Consider the following 20,287-nt stretch of genomic DNA (forward strand, 5'->3'; position numbering starts at 1 on the left):
TATCTATTCCTATTTTTTGTCTGTATCCTAGGTATTTATAGGCATCTGTCTTTTCCATCGCTTCTATGCAGTCGCTGTGGTTATCAAGTATGTAATCTTCTTGTTTAGTGTGTTTTCCCTTGACTATGCTATTTTTCTTACATTTGTCTGTTCCAAAAGCCATATTTATATCATTGCTGAATACTTCTGTTATCTTTAATAATTGGTTAAGTTGTTGATTGGTTGCTGCCAGTAGTTTTAGATCATCCATGTATAGCAAATGTGTGATTTTGTGTGGGTATGTTCCAGTAATATTATATCCATAATTTGAATTATTTAGCATGTTGGATAGTGGGTTCAGAGCAAGACAGAACCAGAAAGGACTTAATGAGTCTCCTTGGTATATTCCACGCTTAATCTGTATTGGCTGTGATGTGATATTATCTGAATTTGTTTGGATATTAAGTGTGGTTTTCCAGTTTTTCATTACTATGTTTAGGAACTGTATCAATTTAGGATCTACGTTGTATATTTCCAATATTTGTAGTAACCATGAGTGGGGTACACTATCAAAAGCTTTTTGGTAATCAATGTATGCGTAGTGTAGAGACCTTTGTTTAGTTTTAGCTTGATATGTCACCTCTGCATCTATTATCAGTTGCTCTTTACATCCTCGCGCTCCTTTGCAGCAGCCTTTTTGTTCTTCATTTATAATTTTGTTCTGTGTTGTATGTGTCATTAATTTCTGTTTAATGACTGAAGTTAATATTTTGTAGATTGTTGGTAGGCATGTTATGGGGCGATATTTAGCTGGGTTTGCTGTGTCTGCTTGATCTTTAGGTTTCAGATAAGTTATTCCATGTGTAAGTGTATCAGGGAATATGTATGGGTCTGCAATGTAACTGTTAAATAATTTAGTTAGATGTGAATGTGTTGAGGTGAACTTCTTTAGCCAGAAATTTGCTATTTTATCATTTCCAGGGGCTTTCCAATTGTGCGTAGAATTAATTGCTCGGGTGACTTCATGTTGCAAAATTATCACTTCAGGCATTTGTGGTATCATCTTGTATGTATCTGTTTCTGCTTGTATCCACCGTGCATGCCTGTTATGTTGTACCGGGTTTGACCATATGCTGCTCCAGAAGTGTTCCATGTCTCTTATGTTTGGTGGATTGTCTATTTTTATGTGTTATCTATTGTTTGGTAAAATTTCTTTTGGTTTGTGTTGAATGTTTGGTTTTGTTTCCTTCTATTTTCACTTTTTTTGTATCTTCTAAGTCGTTTCGCCAAAGCTTGTAATTTTTGCTTCTTTTCATCTAATTGCTCTATTGCTTCTTGTTGTGAGATTTTACCTAACCTTTTTCGTTTTTTGTCTGATATTTCATTTCTTATAAATTGTGTTAGCTGTCCGATGTCTTTTCTCAGTTTTTCTATTCTGATCTGTAGCCTGTGTTGCCATGCTGGTTTTGTGGGTTTCTTCTGTGTGTTGGTTGGTTCTGATATCTGCCTAGTGTGTTTATTTAGTGTAGTGAGTGCTCCTACATAAACCAGTAGTTGTAACTCTTCCATAGTTGTGTATTCATTTATTTTGTTGTGTATGATTGTGTTGATAGTTTTTGTTGTTGTTTCGACTTGTGGGCTATTTGGTGGTCTATGCAAGAATGGTCTAATGTCTGTATTTGTGTTTTTGTATTCTATATATGTCAACTGAAATTTTTCTTCTATATCTAACATGTGTGTCACTTCGTGTTCTATTTGTGCTTGTGCTGGTGGCTGTCTTAAGATTTCATTTTCCTCTGATTGTTTAATTGATGCATGTTGTTCTTTGTTTGTTTGCTCTGGGATGTTTGAGTCTATTACTGTATTTTCTTCTTCTTGTGACTGTACATTATTTTGTTCCAGTATTTGTTGTACTTGTTGTTTGATGTTTTCTAATTCTGACTGGGGTATCCTGTTATTTTTTATTATTACACGAATCTGATCAGCTAGACGTTGTTCTGTTAAAAATTTTAATTCTGGGTATCTGGTAATAAATGTTGTGTATACTTGTGATCTGTATCCAGTTGTGTTGGTTCCTAGGTTTGTTGCTTGGTAATAACAGAACATGAGGTGTCGATTAACTTCATCTGACCATCTCATCCTCTGTCTTTGTTTTCCTTCTAGGGTGGTTGCAGGAAGCATATCCTGCAAAACACCTCTATTTGGATTTAAATCATTTTCCAGTTGGCTAGCAGTGTCATTACCATTGTGGGCGGGCATAGGGTTCAAGCGCCGTCCTCGACCATGACGGCGCTTGTCCGAGGCTTCTTTAGTTCTGTCCTGAACCAAGTAATCACACTAAAAGGGGGGTTAGCCCTATTAGTGGTTTGTTCTTTTCGTCGCCTTTTACGACTGGCAGAACATACCGGAGGCCTATTCTTTTCCCGGGCCTCCACGGGGTTTATTATTATTATTATTATTATTATTATTACTATAATAATAATAATAATTATTATTATTATTAATTTTTTTTTTAGGAGGAAAATGAAAATTCGTAGCCACACAAATTACAAATTAATTTAAAATCACAAGCTATTCCCACTCTACTTTCTTAAACAACAATCACGCATTCCATATTTTTACAGCTAACACATGAACATGAAAACTTTATAGCCTGGCAGAGGGGCTCCAAATCAAAAAGTCTGGCTCCAATGAGATCCATATCAACATCATTCATGCACCTGTGCAATTCTCCTGGCCCAAGTTTTGATGCTGAGGCGGAGAGCTTATGTTCTTCATTTTGAGCTGCTTCCTCTTTTTTGTTGGTAAACCAATTTCCATGAAACCTCCATTTCCTAAACACGGTTTGTCCACCACCCATTATGCATAAATCTTGACTTCCAAGTAAAGGTTTGTGACTTCAAACCTTCCACCTACTAATATGTGTTAGTTTTGTCAAAATGTTAATAAACCAGATGCAAGAAAGTTTTCGGGCAAAGATATAGATGTCAGCCAGAGATATAGAAGTCAGCCAAAGATATTGAAAGACAATAGCATTCACACTGACAAAAATTCTGCTGAAGCAAGCAGTTTCCCAAGTGTCGGAAAAGGTGGAAGTGGCCGCCGGTTGAGTTAATCAGTTTAACAATTTAAAGGCATTTCTAAAGCCGCTATCACAATAAAATTCACACACAACATAGATTAAACTGTGTAGATCAAGAAAATAATATTTTTGAAAAATCGATTTTTTTGGACCAAAATCCATTACATCCCCCCTTAACAGCCCATGTCATTCACTAAACACTGTGGTGTCTACATCTGAAACCACACACATATAGCATTCATGCAGCTTCGTGGTTGGCACATCATAGTTTTTAAGATTAATGTGCCGGATAGCAGTTCTAACTAATAAGAAACACAATGTGTATAGTTATTTAGTTCTTTGCGCTTGGGTCACACTGAAACCACGAAAGTGGATCGCTGTTCAAACAGTTATTTTTCATCAGCCACAGACACAGTATGCATTAGCAGTCATGCGGCACGACAATCACATTTCTGTTCTTGCTCCCGTCTGTTTGTTGATGCTTTTCTCTTCTGACCTATTGATATTACGCACTGCTCAACTCATCTCACTTCACATTACATGTTAAAAGATTCTGAGTACACTGATTGACAGCTTCATACAAAATTACAACTTCATATTAATCTGTTAATGGAAAATGATTTAAGCATATTAACAAGTGTGATAACATAACAACATCAGAATAAATGGAAAAATACACTTAAATTCATGACAACTGGATGACATTAACAGAAACATAGTTGTGCAAAGAAATAGTTGTACGGAGAAATACATTTACAAAACTTGTCCTGAAATACCCCTTTCAATGTATTACAAAAATAAAGCAAAAACCAAGGAAAAATAAAGTACAAGAAAAAGGAAAAAAGTATTATATCATGTCATAGTGTTATCTTCAGAAGGCAATCTATAGGAAACATTCCTAGCCACCCAACATACCTTGTCTGGTTAAGATTCACTCATATCTTCCTGATCTGGATGCAGAATGATGACACTATCCTTATTCCTTCACAGCTTGGTTTTCTTTATCTCCTACCTATTTTACTGGCTGTCCTCATCTTGGTGTGATACCTTCCTAGAAATTGACGTCTGACTCTGTAATGGCTCATACAAACTGCTGTCCATAACAAGCCCATTAACCATCAGCAGTATTTACATTATGATAGCTGCTATCTATTCCATACTGAAAGGACTCTATGGTTGCCTGTGGACACAACATCTGCAGTGACAAGCAGTTCTTCACCCAGTGTGCTGTAGGTGTTACTTAGACTTTTACAGGCAGACATTACCCTCTGCCCCCTCCCCACTCCCACACCCACTCCTCCCCCAAACCTAGTCTGTAAACAGATCACCCCTGCCATATCCATACGTGTCCCTAATCCTCCAGCCTCACTGATGAACCTGCTGCTAAGGAGTATCTCATTCATCATCTAATATTGTCTTTGACTGGAACAACTTAACTACATTCTGATGTCTGGGCTGGGATTACTTATTATCATGCTCAGAAATGAGGACTATCATACCGATAATCCTTTGCGTCCCTTCCAAATAGTATTCCACTGTTCACCCAATCTATGCAATATTCTAGTCCATCCTTTTGCCCCATCTACTCTCGATCTCTAGCCACATGGTTCAAACTCCTGTGTAAGATACACCCAGGTGCAAGACCTGTCCAACAAACACACACCCAACACATTCAATTCCAACTATCTTAGATATATCCTATCCTGTCAGAGTCAAGGTCACCTGTGAAAGCAGTAATATGTTATATACCAGCACTGTTGCAACTTCTGCACTGCTTTATAGGTGACCGCAAACAGAGTTGACCACCTTGTGGCAGAATGCACTGCTGAGTATAATTTGCACGAGTTCAATGGTTGCTTCACAATCTGTGGATTATATAAAGAGAATTGTCCTTTCAGTGCATCCATTGATCCATAATCCTTCTTGCCTCATTCTTCACAAAACTGTGCTCCAGAACCACCTCCATCACTCCTCCATCAGGCTAACTTCATTCAGCATACACTCGCACCATCCTCTCAGCAGTCTTCCTCTATTCTATTTCCCTCCTTCCCATTCTCTCCTCCATGTTACTTCCTATGCTTGTGGCCAGAACAAGCTGACCAGTGCCACATTCCTATCCAACATGCATGCTGCATCTCCTTCCTAGCTGTCAGCCACCTTACTCAACCTTCCTGCCCCTGTCCTCACCTCCTTTCTCCTCTTGCCCCGTCCAACAGACAGATCAACACCTCAACTAATATGATGAGGTGTTATGTTTACTGCTTCCATTATTTATATTCTACCAAGTGCTTTCCATTACCATAATCTCATTGACAGACCCAGAAAGGATACAGTCATGATGGTGTTACATCGTAAGACGCTCTTGGCATATCTCCAAAAAAATTGATCAATCTAAAATGAATAACTGGTTGAGTTTTGATCAAGAAAAGATTTGAGCCTGTTATCCACCCACCTTTAAAAATTAAAAGTCTTTCAGGCAGCTTGAAAGCTAAATTAATAATTCTACTAAACCTAAAATTCATTTGAGTAACTCTTAATATTTCAAATACACAGAATGGCTAGGGTTATAGATGCTGGACTACCTGGGCAAAGATGCATCAAATTGTATCTTTAAAGCTTGCTATAATGTGCTACCCTGAATGGCTGGATTATTATGTTTTAGGTAGCAGGTAGAAAAGAGGGATGTGTGGGTTAGGAGGATTGAGATCTGTGGAAGGAATTTTGAGACCTCAGGGACCCAGGGTTTTTATTATGTATTTGCCAAGGCTCAGTACAGGTCGAAGCACTGGGTCATTCCAAACTGTTTTAGTACATCAAAGTGTCTCAGAGCTGACGAATCCCTCTGCCACGTAACTCTCACAGTCAAGTATCATAGTAACAAAGCCTTTTCCTGCAGAGTGGAGGATGACAATACAGCAGTGTAACTTAATATTGCGAATAGCATGGGACTCAGTAGGAATTGAATTATGAGGATTCAGTTGTATTTTGGAAAACATTAGGGAATGATGTTGATTTCAGAGGTAGTGGACAAGGAGGAGGATTCCTATAAAATTTAGGTGGGAATTGTTGGGGTCATTATTGTGAATGGTAGCTGCACAAGAAGGGTGGAGGGACCTTACATTTTAATCTGTTCAATCATCATTGTAGATAACTTTTTAAGGTGATGTGAGATGTTTTGGTCATGTTCATAGTTGCCTTCACAGCGAATTATGCTGAGTCTGCTCATGTGACAGGGGCTGAAAGGAGGAAGAATCATAACTTGGTGTGAATCATTGTTGATGGTCATAAATGTGTATGTCAGTAATAATGTGAGTAGGGACTAAGGATTGATCAGTTTGGAATTCAAGTAGAGATTAGTCAAAAGACGGGTCTACATCCTGAGCTCGGAACGTTTAAGGTGAAGCCTTTAGGAGCAACACCGAAGGTTAACACTAAAGATAAAGTATATAGTACTGTAGTTTGGCTAAGGTATAAGAGATAGGTAATAAAAAACAGAGATGTCTTACACTGGTAATAGTTACTCTATGAGATAGAAACTGGATTCGAACAAGGAGAATGACTTCTGTTGACAAATCATTCCCTGGCAGGATGTGCAAGAGATAGTAAAGTGATTTTGCAATAAGAGGTAGTCACTAAATATTTTATAAAGGGAGCTGAATAAAACAAATATGACTGCTAAGAGACAAACTGCTACTAGAGAAAAATAGTTGCTACAGTGGGAAGAACTGCCAACAAACAGGGAAGAATTGCTGCCAAACCCAGATAATTGATATAGGCATATACACTGACGAGATCACCAAACAAAGAAGAAAGATTTGCTGAACACAGAACTGAAATCATGAAATAACAGAAAAAAAGATGATGACCGGCTAGAATGACAGCTGACACACACAAGCAAAAAAGAATAATAGTCATTGCTTGCATCAAGAAGAAAACTCTTAAGAGAAGAAATTTCTACTACTGCTAATAGTAACACAAAGTACATAATAGTAATACTAGTGTAGCAATAACAGTAACAATAATATTAAAATTCAAAGAAAATCAAACCAACCACAATCAATATATGGAAAAAACAAACCTTCCTGCTTCCTGTGTAAAAGACTGAGAAGTGGACTGTGTAGAGAAGAAAAGAGTTTAGTCTGGTGTGTAACATGAAACATTGTGAACATGTTTTGTGCTTGTGATATGAATAAAGTAATTATTGTGTAACAAATTATGTGTTTGATTGGTATTAGTTGCAATGTGCTAATTCCAGGTGACCCCGAGGCAGTAGGTACTTCAAAACTCTGGATTAACAGCATGATGTACAACACTGGACATTAGCTCACAGTGGCAAATTTACATCACCAACAAGAATCAGAGTTTTTCAATCAGAACAAAGACACAAGTGGCGAGCTGCACACCACCAATATTCCACCAGCACAGCACAAAGCCAATTAGAGGAGGCAGGAGGCTGTGACCGCAAACAGCATGGGCAGTAGAGTTAATGGCATATCAAGCTGCAAACAAAGCAACTTACAGCAACTCTCATATAGTGTGGGCACAAACATGATCAGTGGTGCCACAGGCCGTGAAACTTTCTACAAAATTCACTGGGAACACTTCCACACTCAGTCAGCTTTGTTGAAGTACACAACTGTGCCTGATTCTACTGCACCAGATCATAACCTAACATTTTCACTTGCCTTGCACTGTAGTACCTGACCATTGAAGCTGTGTGACATGTGCTTTGAATTCAGTCATGCCGGAAACAGCTGCACACCTGTTCGAGATGTGCTCCGAGTGTTCTACCCTGTCGCAAGTGTGCCAGGAACTTTCACCATCCAAATCTGGCAGAGTGATGCCCTTACAACAAGTAGTTAGCGAGTAGCCACTTGAGATGAGGAACCTTCCCAAAATTACCAGCTTTCCAGCCCAGCAAGCCACAGACTTGGTTTCAAGTAGTCAGATTAATTGCACAAAGATACAGAATAACAGACAATACACAAAAGTTTGTGCATAACAAACCAGATTCGAGTGCCAGATACATTTCTCACGCTGTGCGATCAGCCATGCACACTATATGATCAAAAGTATCCAGACACCCTGAGAAACATACGTCTTTCATATTAGGTGCATTGTGCTGCCACCTGCTCCCAGGTACTCCATATCAGTGACCTCAGTAGTCATTAGACATTGTGAGAGAGCAGAATGGGGCGCTCCGTTGCACTCATGGACTTCAAATGTGGTCAGGTGAACATTGGATGATTGAACAGTGGAAAAACATTGTGTGGAGTGATGAATCACAGTACACAATGTGGTGATCCGATGGCAGGGTGTGGGTATGGCAAATGCCCTGTGATTGTCTTCTGCCAGTGTGTGTAGTGCCAACAGTAAAATTCAGAGGTGGTGGTCTTATGTTGTGGTCATGTTTTTCATGGAGGGGGCTTGCACCTCTTGTTGTTTTGCCTGGCTCTATCACAGCACAGGTCTACATTGATGTTTTAAGCACCTTCTTGCTTCCCACTGTTCAAGAGCAATTCGGGGATGGCAATTGCATCATTCAATATGATCGAGCACCTGTTCATAATGCATGGCCTGTGGCGGAGTGGTTACATGACAATAACATCCCTGTAATAGACTGGCCTGCACAGAGTCATGAACTGAATCCCATTTTTGTGATGTTTTGGAATGCTGACTTTGTGCCAGGTCTCACCGACCGACACCGATACCTCTCCTCAGTGCAGCATTCCATGAAGAATAGGCTGGCATTCCCCAAGAAACCTTCCAGTACCTGACTGAATGTATGCCTGCGAGAGTGCAAGCTGTCATCAATGCTAAGGGTGAGCCAACGCCATATTGAATTCCAACATTACCGATGGAGGACACCACAAACTTGTAAGTCATTTTCAGCCAGGTTTCCAGATACTTTTGAGCACATAGTGTATGTACGGCAAGAAGGATGTGGCCCCATTGGAATATGAGCACTTACAAACTCGACCGAGGCCAGTTATGCGAGATGCAAAGAATAATGGGTCCCAAAGTGACAATGTGGAATGACAGTTAAATGAGATATCGTGAAAGCAGCTGACCCTTCATGACTAGAGAACATTGACCCAAGGTTGTCAACCTTGCAAAGAGCCCGCAACAACACATACCAGTGACTTACCTCATTAACAAATATGGTGTTCTCACAAGAAGTTTGGCACAATAACATGCATATGTATTTCATGTTGCAAGTTCAAATATCAGCAACAGCAGCATACTAAAGAACACTAGATGTCATAAGGCAGGATGTAAGCAGGCTACAAGGTGCAAATTGCCAAACAAACTTACACTCTTTTAGCCTACGGATGAATGATACCCAACAGCGGATTTCAGACTGCAGTGCACCATCAGCTGTGACATGGCAGCAGATGTGTCAGTACCAATATTGGGGGCAGATTTTCTTCACCACCACAAATGTTCACTATACGTAGCTACACGTGTGATTAGATGTACTATTATGTGACAGTCAGTGCAAGCATTCAAGGACAAGGACGCTATAGGTATACCATCAGAGGCAGGAAGTAGGGAGAAAATTAAGAGCCTAATAAATAACATAAAAAACACGATATTGCCACTACTAATAATAAATTACAGGAGGTGGTACAATACAAATTGTAATTAAGTCAAGAAAATACTGAACTATTGAATATAAATAAAGCGTTGTCGAAAACAGTTGTACAATATATGTAAAAGGATAGTTAACTTGCATCACCTGGAGCAGCAGCCTTAACCACAGGGGGTACCAAGTATTGACACAGCAAGTCAACAGATGCTGAATGCACAGGTCAGTGAAGTGAAGGTGAACAGTAGTACACCCTGTCATACTGTCTTTAAGTGACATACATGTAATAAGAGTCACATGTGCACCACATTCGAGGGAGTCAGACAAGAGTCACGGCATTACATTCACATGTTGCAAGGTCCCCCAGTCTATGCAAAAGTATTGAGACTTGCACCAGAAAGATGTTGAGCAGTTAAATGAATAGTAGAGGAACTTTTCTAGACAGGAGTTTTATGGCCTTCAGCTAGTCAATGGGCATTGCTGATCCACTTAGTACCTAACAAGCACAGTTTCTTTTAGATTATGTGGAGCTTACGATCACTTAACTTCCATATATTACCTTGTATATATCCTGTTCCCAACTTACAGAATTCTTCACATGCTCTGGCAGGGGGGAACATATTTAGTGTGATAGATTGCAAGAAGGCCTACCACCAACTTGAAAAGATCAAACTCAGCTGATACACTGGCACACCCAGTAGAAGATGGTCCATTATCTCTGACATCTGATGCAAGTGACATAGTGATTGGCGCAGTATTACATCAGATAATTGGCAGAGAACATTACACACTGAGATTCTTTTCAAAAAAATTAACAAAGGCTCAACATAAATGGTCCATGTTTGACCACGAGCTACTAGCAGTTTATGAGGCCATTCAATATTTTAAGGTGGACATTGAAGGGTGAAAGTTTAAAATATTTATGGACCACCACCCTGTGGTGGAGATGATCAGGAGTCCTGTAAGAGTTTATTATTAGAATGTTGGCAAATGAATGGCACAGTAAACAATGTATGGTGTGACATATCTCAAGGACATGTCTGACCATTCGTAGCCAAAATATACAGAAAAATGATTTTCAAGAACTTGCTTGGATTGGGTCATCCAAGACTAGAACACCTCTCTATTAGGCTGTCGAGGAAATGTTTTGTTTGGCCTGATATAAAAAAAGGATTGCAAACTTTGGACACAGGCTTGTGTAGAAAGTTAAACGAGCAAAATAGGATAGCTTTCAAGTCCAACTTTAGGCACGTTCAACATTCCAGCTGACCGCTTACAGCATGTGCACTTGGATTTGATTGGACCTCTTCGCATGTCAGGGGGGATTTAGATATACCAGGTGGTTATATTGAATCTGCAGTTACTCACAGAGGACCAATATGGGCTGTAATTATTGTATGGCAGTGAAACTTAGTAGATATGCTAAACGGAACCAATTTACACTGGAGGAAAAAAATTGTCCACCAGGTGCAAATCTGTCAGTGTGAATGCAGGAAAGATGTATAGAAATATTTCCATATGTAATGGATTAGGAATGCAATGCAGTCAGACAAGTGAGAAAGGCAAAATGTTGATTTTATTATTAACTGCTGCTTACACAGTTTGTTCAGTATGAGTACTGGAGACATCGGCGAGATGTTGCATCTGTAAGAATTCATGATCAACAGTTGCTCACAACAGTTCCAGTGTAACATGAGTAACATGGCCTTCAGATTAGGTAGAGACCTAATGTGTCCTTGGTAAATGCATTCTTATAGACATCCTCAGGGTCAAAAATCATGGATTCAGATCAGATGATCTTGCAGGCCACTATCTGGAAAACCTATGGAGGTAACATGTTCATGGAAAGTTGCATTAAACAGCTCTTTTGCTGGGTGAGTGATATGCATGAAAACAGTGGTTTCTCCACAGTTGCACTATTCCAAAGCAGGAATTACATACTCTACAAGCAGGTCTCAATAACATAAAGGCATCATGGTACACCTGAGAGGCCCTCTGGGTGTATTCTCTTCGGAGAAGAACTTACCAAGAATAAAGGTGGTTGTGACTTCACACCACACAGTCACATATGGTGAGTGCAGTTGCTCTTCATGCACAAAACACAGTTTAACAGTACCCCAAATTCGTCAGGTCTATTTATTCACTGTACGCTGTAGTGTAAAATGTGCCTAATCCCTCCATAGAATACTGGTCAGCCACATGTCATCAACTTTGATCCATGGCATAAACCGAAGAATTAATTCCGAACATTGCTGCGGATCATGAGGTTTCAGTTGCTGCACCATATGGATCTTGTACTGGTACCGGTGTATTATAGACCAAAAAGCTTTCTGTTGTACTGTTGACCATGGGTGGACAGTTCTCGTGACACTGCAAGAGTACTAGCACTACTGTGGCACATACTGCAACAGCAACCCTGTCAGTAACTTCCACCAAGATAGGACACCTTCCTCTTCCAGGTGCCACACCAAGCTCACTTGTGTTTTAAAATTTCATTATCATCTTCTTTAAACCATTTAATGACATTGGGCTCCTTCTCAGACCTTTCAGTCAGTGATATTCTCTCAGTACAACACTCTAGTGGGGACTCAATCCAAACACCGGTAAAACTGAAGTTTTTTGCTTTCATCTAAACTACAAGATGGCTAATAGGGAGTTAAAGGTGTACATGGACAATCAGCAATTGAGACACAACAGATACCCTAAATATCTAGGGGTCACATTGGATAGAATGCCGTCTTTCAAACATCATCTCAAAAATGTTGCTGCAAAAATAAGAGCTCGCAACAACATAATTTGTAAACTATGTGAAACAACTTGGGAATCTACAGCCGCAACTCTGTGATGCTCAGCTCTAGGGTTGGTGTACTCGACTGCTGAATACTGTGCTCCTTTCTGGCTCAATAGTGCCCATACAAATATCATAGATACCCAACTAAATACTACAATGTGTCTTATCACTGGCACAATCAAATCTACTCCCATACACCGGCTACCAGTACTAAGTCATATCCCCCACCAGATCTCGTACGTAAAGACGTTCTCTTAAGAGAATTCAACAAAATAATGGACAATCTAGAACTAACAATACATTCTGACATCAGCAACTCAAATACTAATTGCCTGCATTCAAGAAAATCACCAACAAGAGATGGCATGAACTTGAGGAACAACAACTAGCAAACTACCATTGAGTGACATAAGAGACTTAACGACAAATGCTGCCCAACAATTTATTCTGTGAAGAAGATGCCACCACCTGGTTTCAACCTCCCTTGCAGACAATGATCCACACTAAACAGAATCCAAACCAACCATGGGAATTGTGCAGCCTTCCACTTCAGGTGGAACGTAACTTTAACGCCTGAGTGTGACTGTGGTGCTACACAACAGACGATCCAGCACATCATCACTGAATGTAGGACAAGAAAGTATAATGGCAGTGCTAGTGACTTTGCTCTTGTGACTCCACAAACTATAGACTACATTCGTAATCTAGACATACATGTGTAAATTTCAATCATGATAGATATTGTATCTCTAGCCATACACTAAATAAATCTAGTAAGTGCCGTTAACAGTTTCACTAACAACTTACATCTCTCTTTTCGATAGCCACACTGTTCACTCACATTGCTTGTCAAATGACAGCGCGGATGTAATACAGTGTACTTGCCAAATTTGCACCTGGTGGCCAAAATTGGAACTAATTTTTTTCTAGCATAAATTGGTTCTGCATTAACGCATTAGCATATTTACGAAGTTCCACTGCCATAAGATAGTTACAGCCCACACTAGACCTCCATGAGTAGCTGCACTTTAATTATAACCACCCAGTATCTTATCAGCTATTGACAGAATGTCAAGATGGGTCGAGGTCACTCAGTTTCCTGACAACAAAGCAGAATCAACAGCATAAGTGCTTATAGAGTTGTGGATTGCACACTGTGGATGCCCTGCAGCTATCACAACAGACCAGGGCCAACAGATTAAATAGACTCTGTTCTCAAACCTTTGTATAATGTACACAGTTAAATGCTTTAGAACCGCGGGCTACCACACTCAAAACAATGAGTTGGAGGACCAGTGTAAATCCACATTGAAAGCCACATTAATGTGTCACAGGGAGGGAGTGACATGAATCTCTTTGTTGGATCTTATTAGCTGTGAGATCCACTTTCAAGGAGGACTTACAAGCCTGCTTGGTGGAAATTCTATGTGTGTAAGCATTAAACCTACCAGCAGAATTTGCCCAAAACAGCGGCCTTACCTGATTTCTCTTATTTGCCAGAATTGGTACAACGTGTGAAACAGCATATTGTCAATATTCACACTCCTCCCCTCAATCTCACAGTTCTCCACGAGTGTTTGTACATAACGAACTGAAACAGTGTGATTTTGTAATGTTGCGTGATGATATATTGAAGCTGTTGCTCCAATAGCCGTATTCAGGTTCACATAAAGCGCTACGCTGAGGAGATAACACATTCGACATTACCTTGCACAGAAGAGCATCAGCATTGTCGGTACATTGGCTGAATCCAGTGGGGATACTGCAGAGCAGAAAAGTGAGGTGATTCACACCACCCATCGCATCAGCTCACCGCCGCAGGTCATGTCCCTACCACTACAACAGTTTATATGCCACAGTCACACTACGGACGCTGGCGCAGACCACAAGCTTACTTGGAGGACTATTATTCAGAGTGCAAAACTGTACCATACCAATTACCAGTGCATATGTTGTCAAGAAAGTTTTTCTTTAAATTATGATGAAGAGACATTCTTGTTCCGTTATTTTTTTGTTACAGATACATTTCCTTTTACCATCAAAGATGTAGTTACTTTGTACGTGTGTGTAACTTAAACAGGATGTTTATGCCCTGGGAAATCTGAGAAGAATTCAAGAATTTTTCATCTGAGAAAAACCTGGAAATCTTTTACAATTCTAGGAATTTTTCGTTGTTTTAGTTTTCAGTTATATTTTTGTAATTTTGACTGGTAAGAAACTGATACTCTAACAGAGAATTTTACTTTAGCCTGCGACTACGGAACAATAGTCTACTGCAGCAATAAAACATAAATGAGAGCATAACACCAAAATAAAACTTTAGTTGCAAAGAAAATATGCCGTTAAGCCTGAAAAATGCAGTGCACACACAAGCATCTGACAACAGCAAAATGTGTCAAAGGCTATAGGATGAAGACTGTAACAACAAACTGCTTTTGATGAGCATAATGTCACAACTGTTTACATTTCTAAGAGGTCACAGGAAAAGCTTGCGAATGGTGGGTTGAGGAGCAGTACTTTCAAAGTAAATCTCCTTTTACACTAGATGAAGTAAATTATGTGTGATGAACTTCTTAAATCGTGGGGCGTTTGACTCTCATTCAAAACTGAACACTTTGAGGACCAGTCGCTTATAAAAGTTATATGCGCTATAGACCAATTTGTGCCATTATTTAAAAATTTACTGGCATATTTGTGTTTGATGTATCATAAAGCATAAATCACGCTAAAAAAAGACCAAGCTTCAAGGTTAGTTTTTTTTCATATTTATTTTAGTTCTTTAATAGATTAAAACAAGTGCAATTACAGTGGCAAAAGGTACAATTATCCTTTAAAAAAGTTTGATGTGAGTTCTTGAGCAGTTACTCATGTAATTGGCTTTTCTGTGAAAAAAAATGGAAGTTCTCAACGAAACGTGTATTCGTCCAGGTAACCTCCAGTTACAAGATAATGGAATGAACAGAGTGAGAAGTGACGATGGGCTAAGAGAGATGAAAGATGTAATGAATCATGCGACTAAACTGCAGAGAAAGAGAGAAATTAACTACAGAAAGGGTGGCTGGGAGGAATACACATAAAAAAGTAATAAAATGCATGATGATTCTGATAATTGTGAAGAAGGGGACATCTTCATTTGTTTCTTTTACTTAAAACTCCTATTGTGTGTGCACCTTAAATTTTTGACGAGATTAGTACATGAGACATGGGTTGGAAGATGCTTGTCACTAAATGAAAGGTGGCTTGTGAGTGTCTGTGAAATAAGGACTTGTAGTTGTACAATGATTTATTGTTGGAAGGAAGTCATCTGTACTAGACTTAATACTGAATATCACAATTGGATTGATTTTTTCATCACAAAAATTAAATAGTTTGCTGTGATGTCATCCCGAGCATTTTGATTCCACTGCTGGTACTTTCTTGTGTACATGATTTGGTTGAATAGAGAAAAACACTCAAAAGTCGTGTGTAGAGGAAGTGCTCTTTACGTGCCATAAAATGTAGAGGAAGTGCCATTTACGTGCCATAAAATGTATTATTGCTTTAATAAAGGAAATAAAAGAATATCAAAATTCCAGGTATTAAAACAAAAACCAATTAGCAACAGCATTTATATTGTCGAAGAATACATGAATTATCAGCAGTCAAAATAGTGACTTGTTTCCTTCAGTATAATGAACTGAAGTGCTTATTTAGAAAATAACTGTGTTTGCACTAATATAATAAAACTCATTTTGCTATGCTAATTTATATCATAACTGTTGTCATGTGTGACTTCGTGTTGTGCATAAGAATATTTTATTAACTAACAAACACTGTTGTGAGCTGTAGCAGATGAAGTGTAGCATATTGGTAGTATTGCTGGCTGGTGTGCTGTGGGTCATCATTACATACCCGACCACTATCAGTTATTTCTTATGAGGTATTTATCATTTCTGGAAGGTGCTTAACATATCTTATCTCTTTATATTGTGGAATATGTGATGTTTGCCTTAAGTACCAGCATTCTAGAATATACAGTATTTGTATTAGTAGCTGGAAAGAGTTCCATTGTTTGTTGCTTGGTATGTCTGCCAAGAGTGGGTGGGGGCTCATCTGAGATGAGAAGGCTCTGTATGCATCTATTGAGTGTGCAAGGTCCAGCCGCTATTAGCTGTGTCTCATGTCGGCACAAGTGACACCAATCTCTTATGTTCTGAGGCCTTCCTCAGTTCCTACAAACAACTGGCGGAAGCAGTGAAAACTGCTGGCCTTGCTCACCGATGTGTACCTTTAGTTTTCCATTTTTCCCAATGTATTCCTCTCTCCGCCCTGAGAAAGGAACTGTTCCAAAAGCTGGGTAGTGAGTCACTTTTATATGTATGTTCATTTTCAATTTTTCTCAATGAATTCCTCTCTCCACCCTGAGAAAGGAACTGTTCCAAAAGCTGTGTAGTGTGTCACTTTTATATGTATGTTGTGTATCAGCGGTATTAAATGTTTCGCCTCCTGAAGGTAAGTATTTGGCCTGTAATTCTGTCTCTGAATGTGTTAGTCTCTTTGGTTGGATTTTTCCATGATACAACAATATTTCATTCAATTTACTAAAAGTCCAAGGTATGATAGATATACTCTAAGAATACAAGTTGGATGAAAACAGAAGACAGAAAAGAAACAGTGGATAAAAACTGGTATCAGTTTCCTTGCATGTTAAAAAAAAGGCTAATAAACTGAAAATAGAAAATACAATGGCTGCTGTTTTGAATGAGAACTGGAAATAGCTCAGTAGGAAAGTAAAATACAATATCGAGGCATTTACAGAAGGGATAGTGCACCGAATAGCAAACTCAGCATGATTATGGTAACTTTCTTACTGGCATTGAGTGTAGAGATAATAAAGTATGGATGTTTTGTGCATACAGGGAACCAAATAGCAGAAGATTTATCTGTAAAAATACTGCATATTTATAGTTTTCAGCTTGGAGGTACTGAAACCACAGGGATTTATCTCTTAGCTCCATACCTTTAATATTTGTGTGGTGCATTCAAAGAAATTTTCTTAACCCTTGTCAAATTTTTGTCTTTATGATAATTCTGGGAGCTAGATTTTGAAATACTATACTTCCTTTTCACATTTTTGCCTCTGTGGTAATACTCAGAGCTGTATTTTAAATTCTGTTAATGGTAAGTATGTGTATACTTACAGTACAGATTGTATCTTTTTTCCATTATAGGTGTCAGCAGAGGAAGCACAAACATATGACACAGTTATATTTGAAGGCCCTCCACTTATGAAGCAACGACTGTGGCCACGGCACTGTGTCCAAGATTCGTGGGGTGCTGAATTGCACAAAGATTTGAAAGTGAGTGTTCTCTAATAATTATCTATCACGTAGATTTTTAATGTGAAATAGAAAACTATGTAGTAAGATTCAAATGGCTTGTTCATTACAAAATATACATGTAAATTCTTTATTTGGGAGTCATTAGTAAAGATTTTCCCCCTCCACAAGTTCTGAATTTCTGGCATGTGCGTGTATCTTATTCTGCTTGCTGATGTTGATACATATTTTGAATTATGGTTTATTAGACTCTATTTCAGTGCCAGGAGACTTGCCGGAAAGATTGTGATAAAAGTTCATAATTATTAAATCAAAACTAATAAATTACTAATAATGGTAATCTGATACTCTTGCTGATACATTTAAAAGGGACAAACTAAGTCTATTCTTGTACTGTGTCGTTAATGATCTCGTCTTCAATGTGGCTAGAAATTATAACCTTCTTTTCCATCATGTGTATTCCAGATTAAGTTACAGTTCAAATTGAATCGATGTAATCTGATTACATCAACTTCTTCTACATATTAATTGTAATGATTTATTGTGATTGTTTGGCACTCAACTGTTATCATATGCTTTTTGATATGCTCACTTTTGATCAAAATGTCAAGGCTACTGAGGGTTTTTACAATATAATCCGGAACTTCTAATGTATTACTACCTTTGCTTAAGACAGATTCATCACTACTAACAGAAATGATAGAGAATTCTTTCTGTAGGGTTAGTCATTCATACAGGACAGAAACAGGGTTCCCCTTAAAACTTAGCCTAGAGGGACATCTCATTATACTGCACTTCACTTAAAATAAAATTCATTTCATTTTCTTCTTTTCTCCACATCTGCAGGCCACTCTGGAGCATGGTCCCTAATCTTATATTTATCTAAGGTGTGGATGAGGAAGGCATGGCTGATAAGAAAAACCCCTGCATCATAGCCAAAATATGTGTTACTTTATAATTTGAAGTGTTTTATTTAATGATGTGACAGCGCACCCAGAAAATTTTTGTTGAGAGCGATGCATGGTTTACCAATTCACAGGTCCGGTAATATCACCAAAGATTACAGCTCCAATGTACAATGCTGTGGTCACCCTTTTAGTCAAGTTTGTTTTTCCATCTGCAGTGCATTATCCTGATATGAATGAATTTTGTTTCTTAGAACAATCAAATTTTGCAGGAAAATTTTGGAAATGTGTTTCACCTACTTTCTCAAATACATTCTACATTACTGGTAGAATGATAATAAGGTGACACTTTCCCATCCATTCAGCTTGTGACATTTACCTGCTTTATTTCTTTGTTGATTGTACTCGGTGTGGACGTACTGCATTGTTATACTGACTGAAAAATAGGGGGGGGGGGTGGAAGTTCAACACTGACTACGTAAATGATGTAGCCAACAGTTGCACAGAAGTGTTTCAGTGTTCTTTACTTCACTGTTCACAACCCCCCAAATATTACACAGTTATTATGGCCAGTGCACAATTGCTTAACTTTCGATAAGCCTCATTACTAGTATGCAGGCAAACAGGAGAGAACTTACAGAGTGAACTGGACAAAAATAGAGAAATGATGCAAATGGCTAATTACTGGTGTCAGGCTAACCAGCTGTGCATAAATCAAACAAAAACAGAAGAAATAATATTTAATCTCTAAGTAACTAAAAATGAAAACAAAACAGTGAAATTACTTGGACTAATCATAGACCAAAAGCTCTCATGGGAAGGACACACCAATTATCTATGTAGTAAACTAGCATGAGTACTTTTCTTGTTGTATAAATTAAGAAAGTGTGAGCAAGCAATTGCTACTCCACTCATACTATGCTTTTTTTCATTCCCAAGTGCAATATGGAATATTGCTTTGGGGTAACTCACCAGGGGCTGAATGTATTTTCAGATGGCAGAAGAAAGCAATCAGGTGCATGGAGGGGTTAGCACCCAGAGAGTCCTGCAGAAATTATTTTAAATCTCTTGGCGTAATGACAGTGCCTAACATGTACATATATAATTGTCTAATATATGGCAGAGAAAATCTGAAAAAATTGAACATGAGATGTGATGTGCATGCACACAGTACAAGAAACAGTCACCTGCTGGACTTGCCTTCCACAAGACTTGCTGTAGTCCATAATAACTATAAGTACTTAAGCATAAAATTTTTCAATAAGTTACCATGCTCAGCTCGTACAGTACCACTAAATAAATATAAGAATACATTGCAAACCTGGCTAAAAAAACAACGAATTCTATACAATTGAAGAATTCTTAGAAACTAATCATCAAAATATATGTTTTACCGAAGTTATGAAGAAAGTCTTTTGATATTATGTAAGCTAGTTATTTACTGTGATTCTTTTCTTATGTGTGTATTTAATTACTGTATAAAACATCGTTTTACATAATGCTGAAGAAAAGGTCTTTAGTTCCTTTTCTCCCCTTTCTGTAACTATTTGAATATCGTATTGAAACTAAAACCCTCTGTAAACTTTGACGAAGCCAATTGTATGAAGAATACTGAAAGGCTAA

The 20,287-nt window shown here is 38.4% G+C and overlaps 1 protein-coding gene across 7 annotated transcripts in view; it reads left to right on the forward strand.

The window, feature by feature from the left end:
* The window catches only part of LOC126248848 (uncharacterized), a 292,144-nt gene that overhangs the window by 180,909 nt on the left and 90,948 nt on the right, over nucleotides 1–20,287 (forward strand). For all 7 annotated transcript variants that reach the window (XR_007545548.1, XR_007545549.1, XM_049950271.1 and 4 more), the window contains one exon: nucleotides 17,652–17,780. Coding sequence is in view for 5 of the 7 variants with exons in the window: in XM_049950271.1 (XP_049806228.1) it covers nucleotides 17,652–17,780 (129 nt within the window). In the remaining 2 variants the exon portion in view is untranslated. The remainder of the gene's footprint in view (nucleotides 1–17,651; nucleotides 17,781–20,287) is intronic.

The sequence above is a fragment of the Schistocerca nitens genome, chromosome 3 (assembly GCF_023898315.1).
Source record: "Schistocerca nitens isolate TAMUIC-IGC-003100 chromosome 3, iqSchNite1.1, whole genome shotgun sequence".
Classification (NCBI taxonomy): domain Eukaryota; kingdom Metazoa; phylum Arthropoda; class Insecta; order Orthoptera; family Acrididae; genus Schistocerca; species Schistocerca nitens.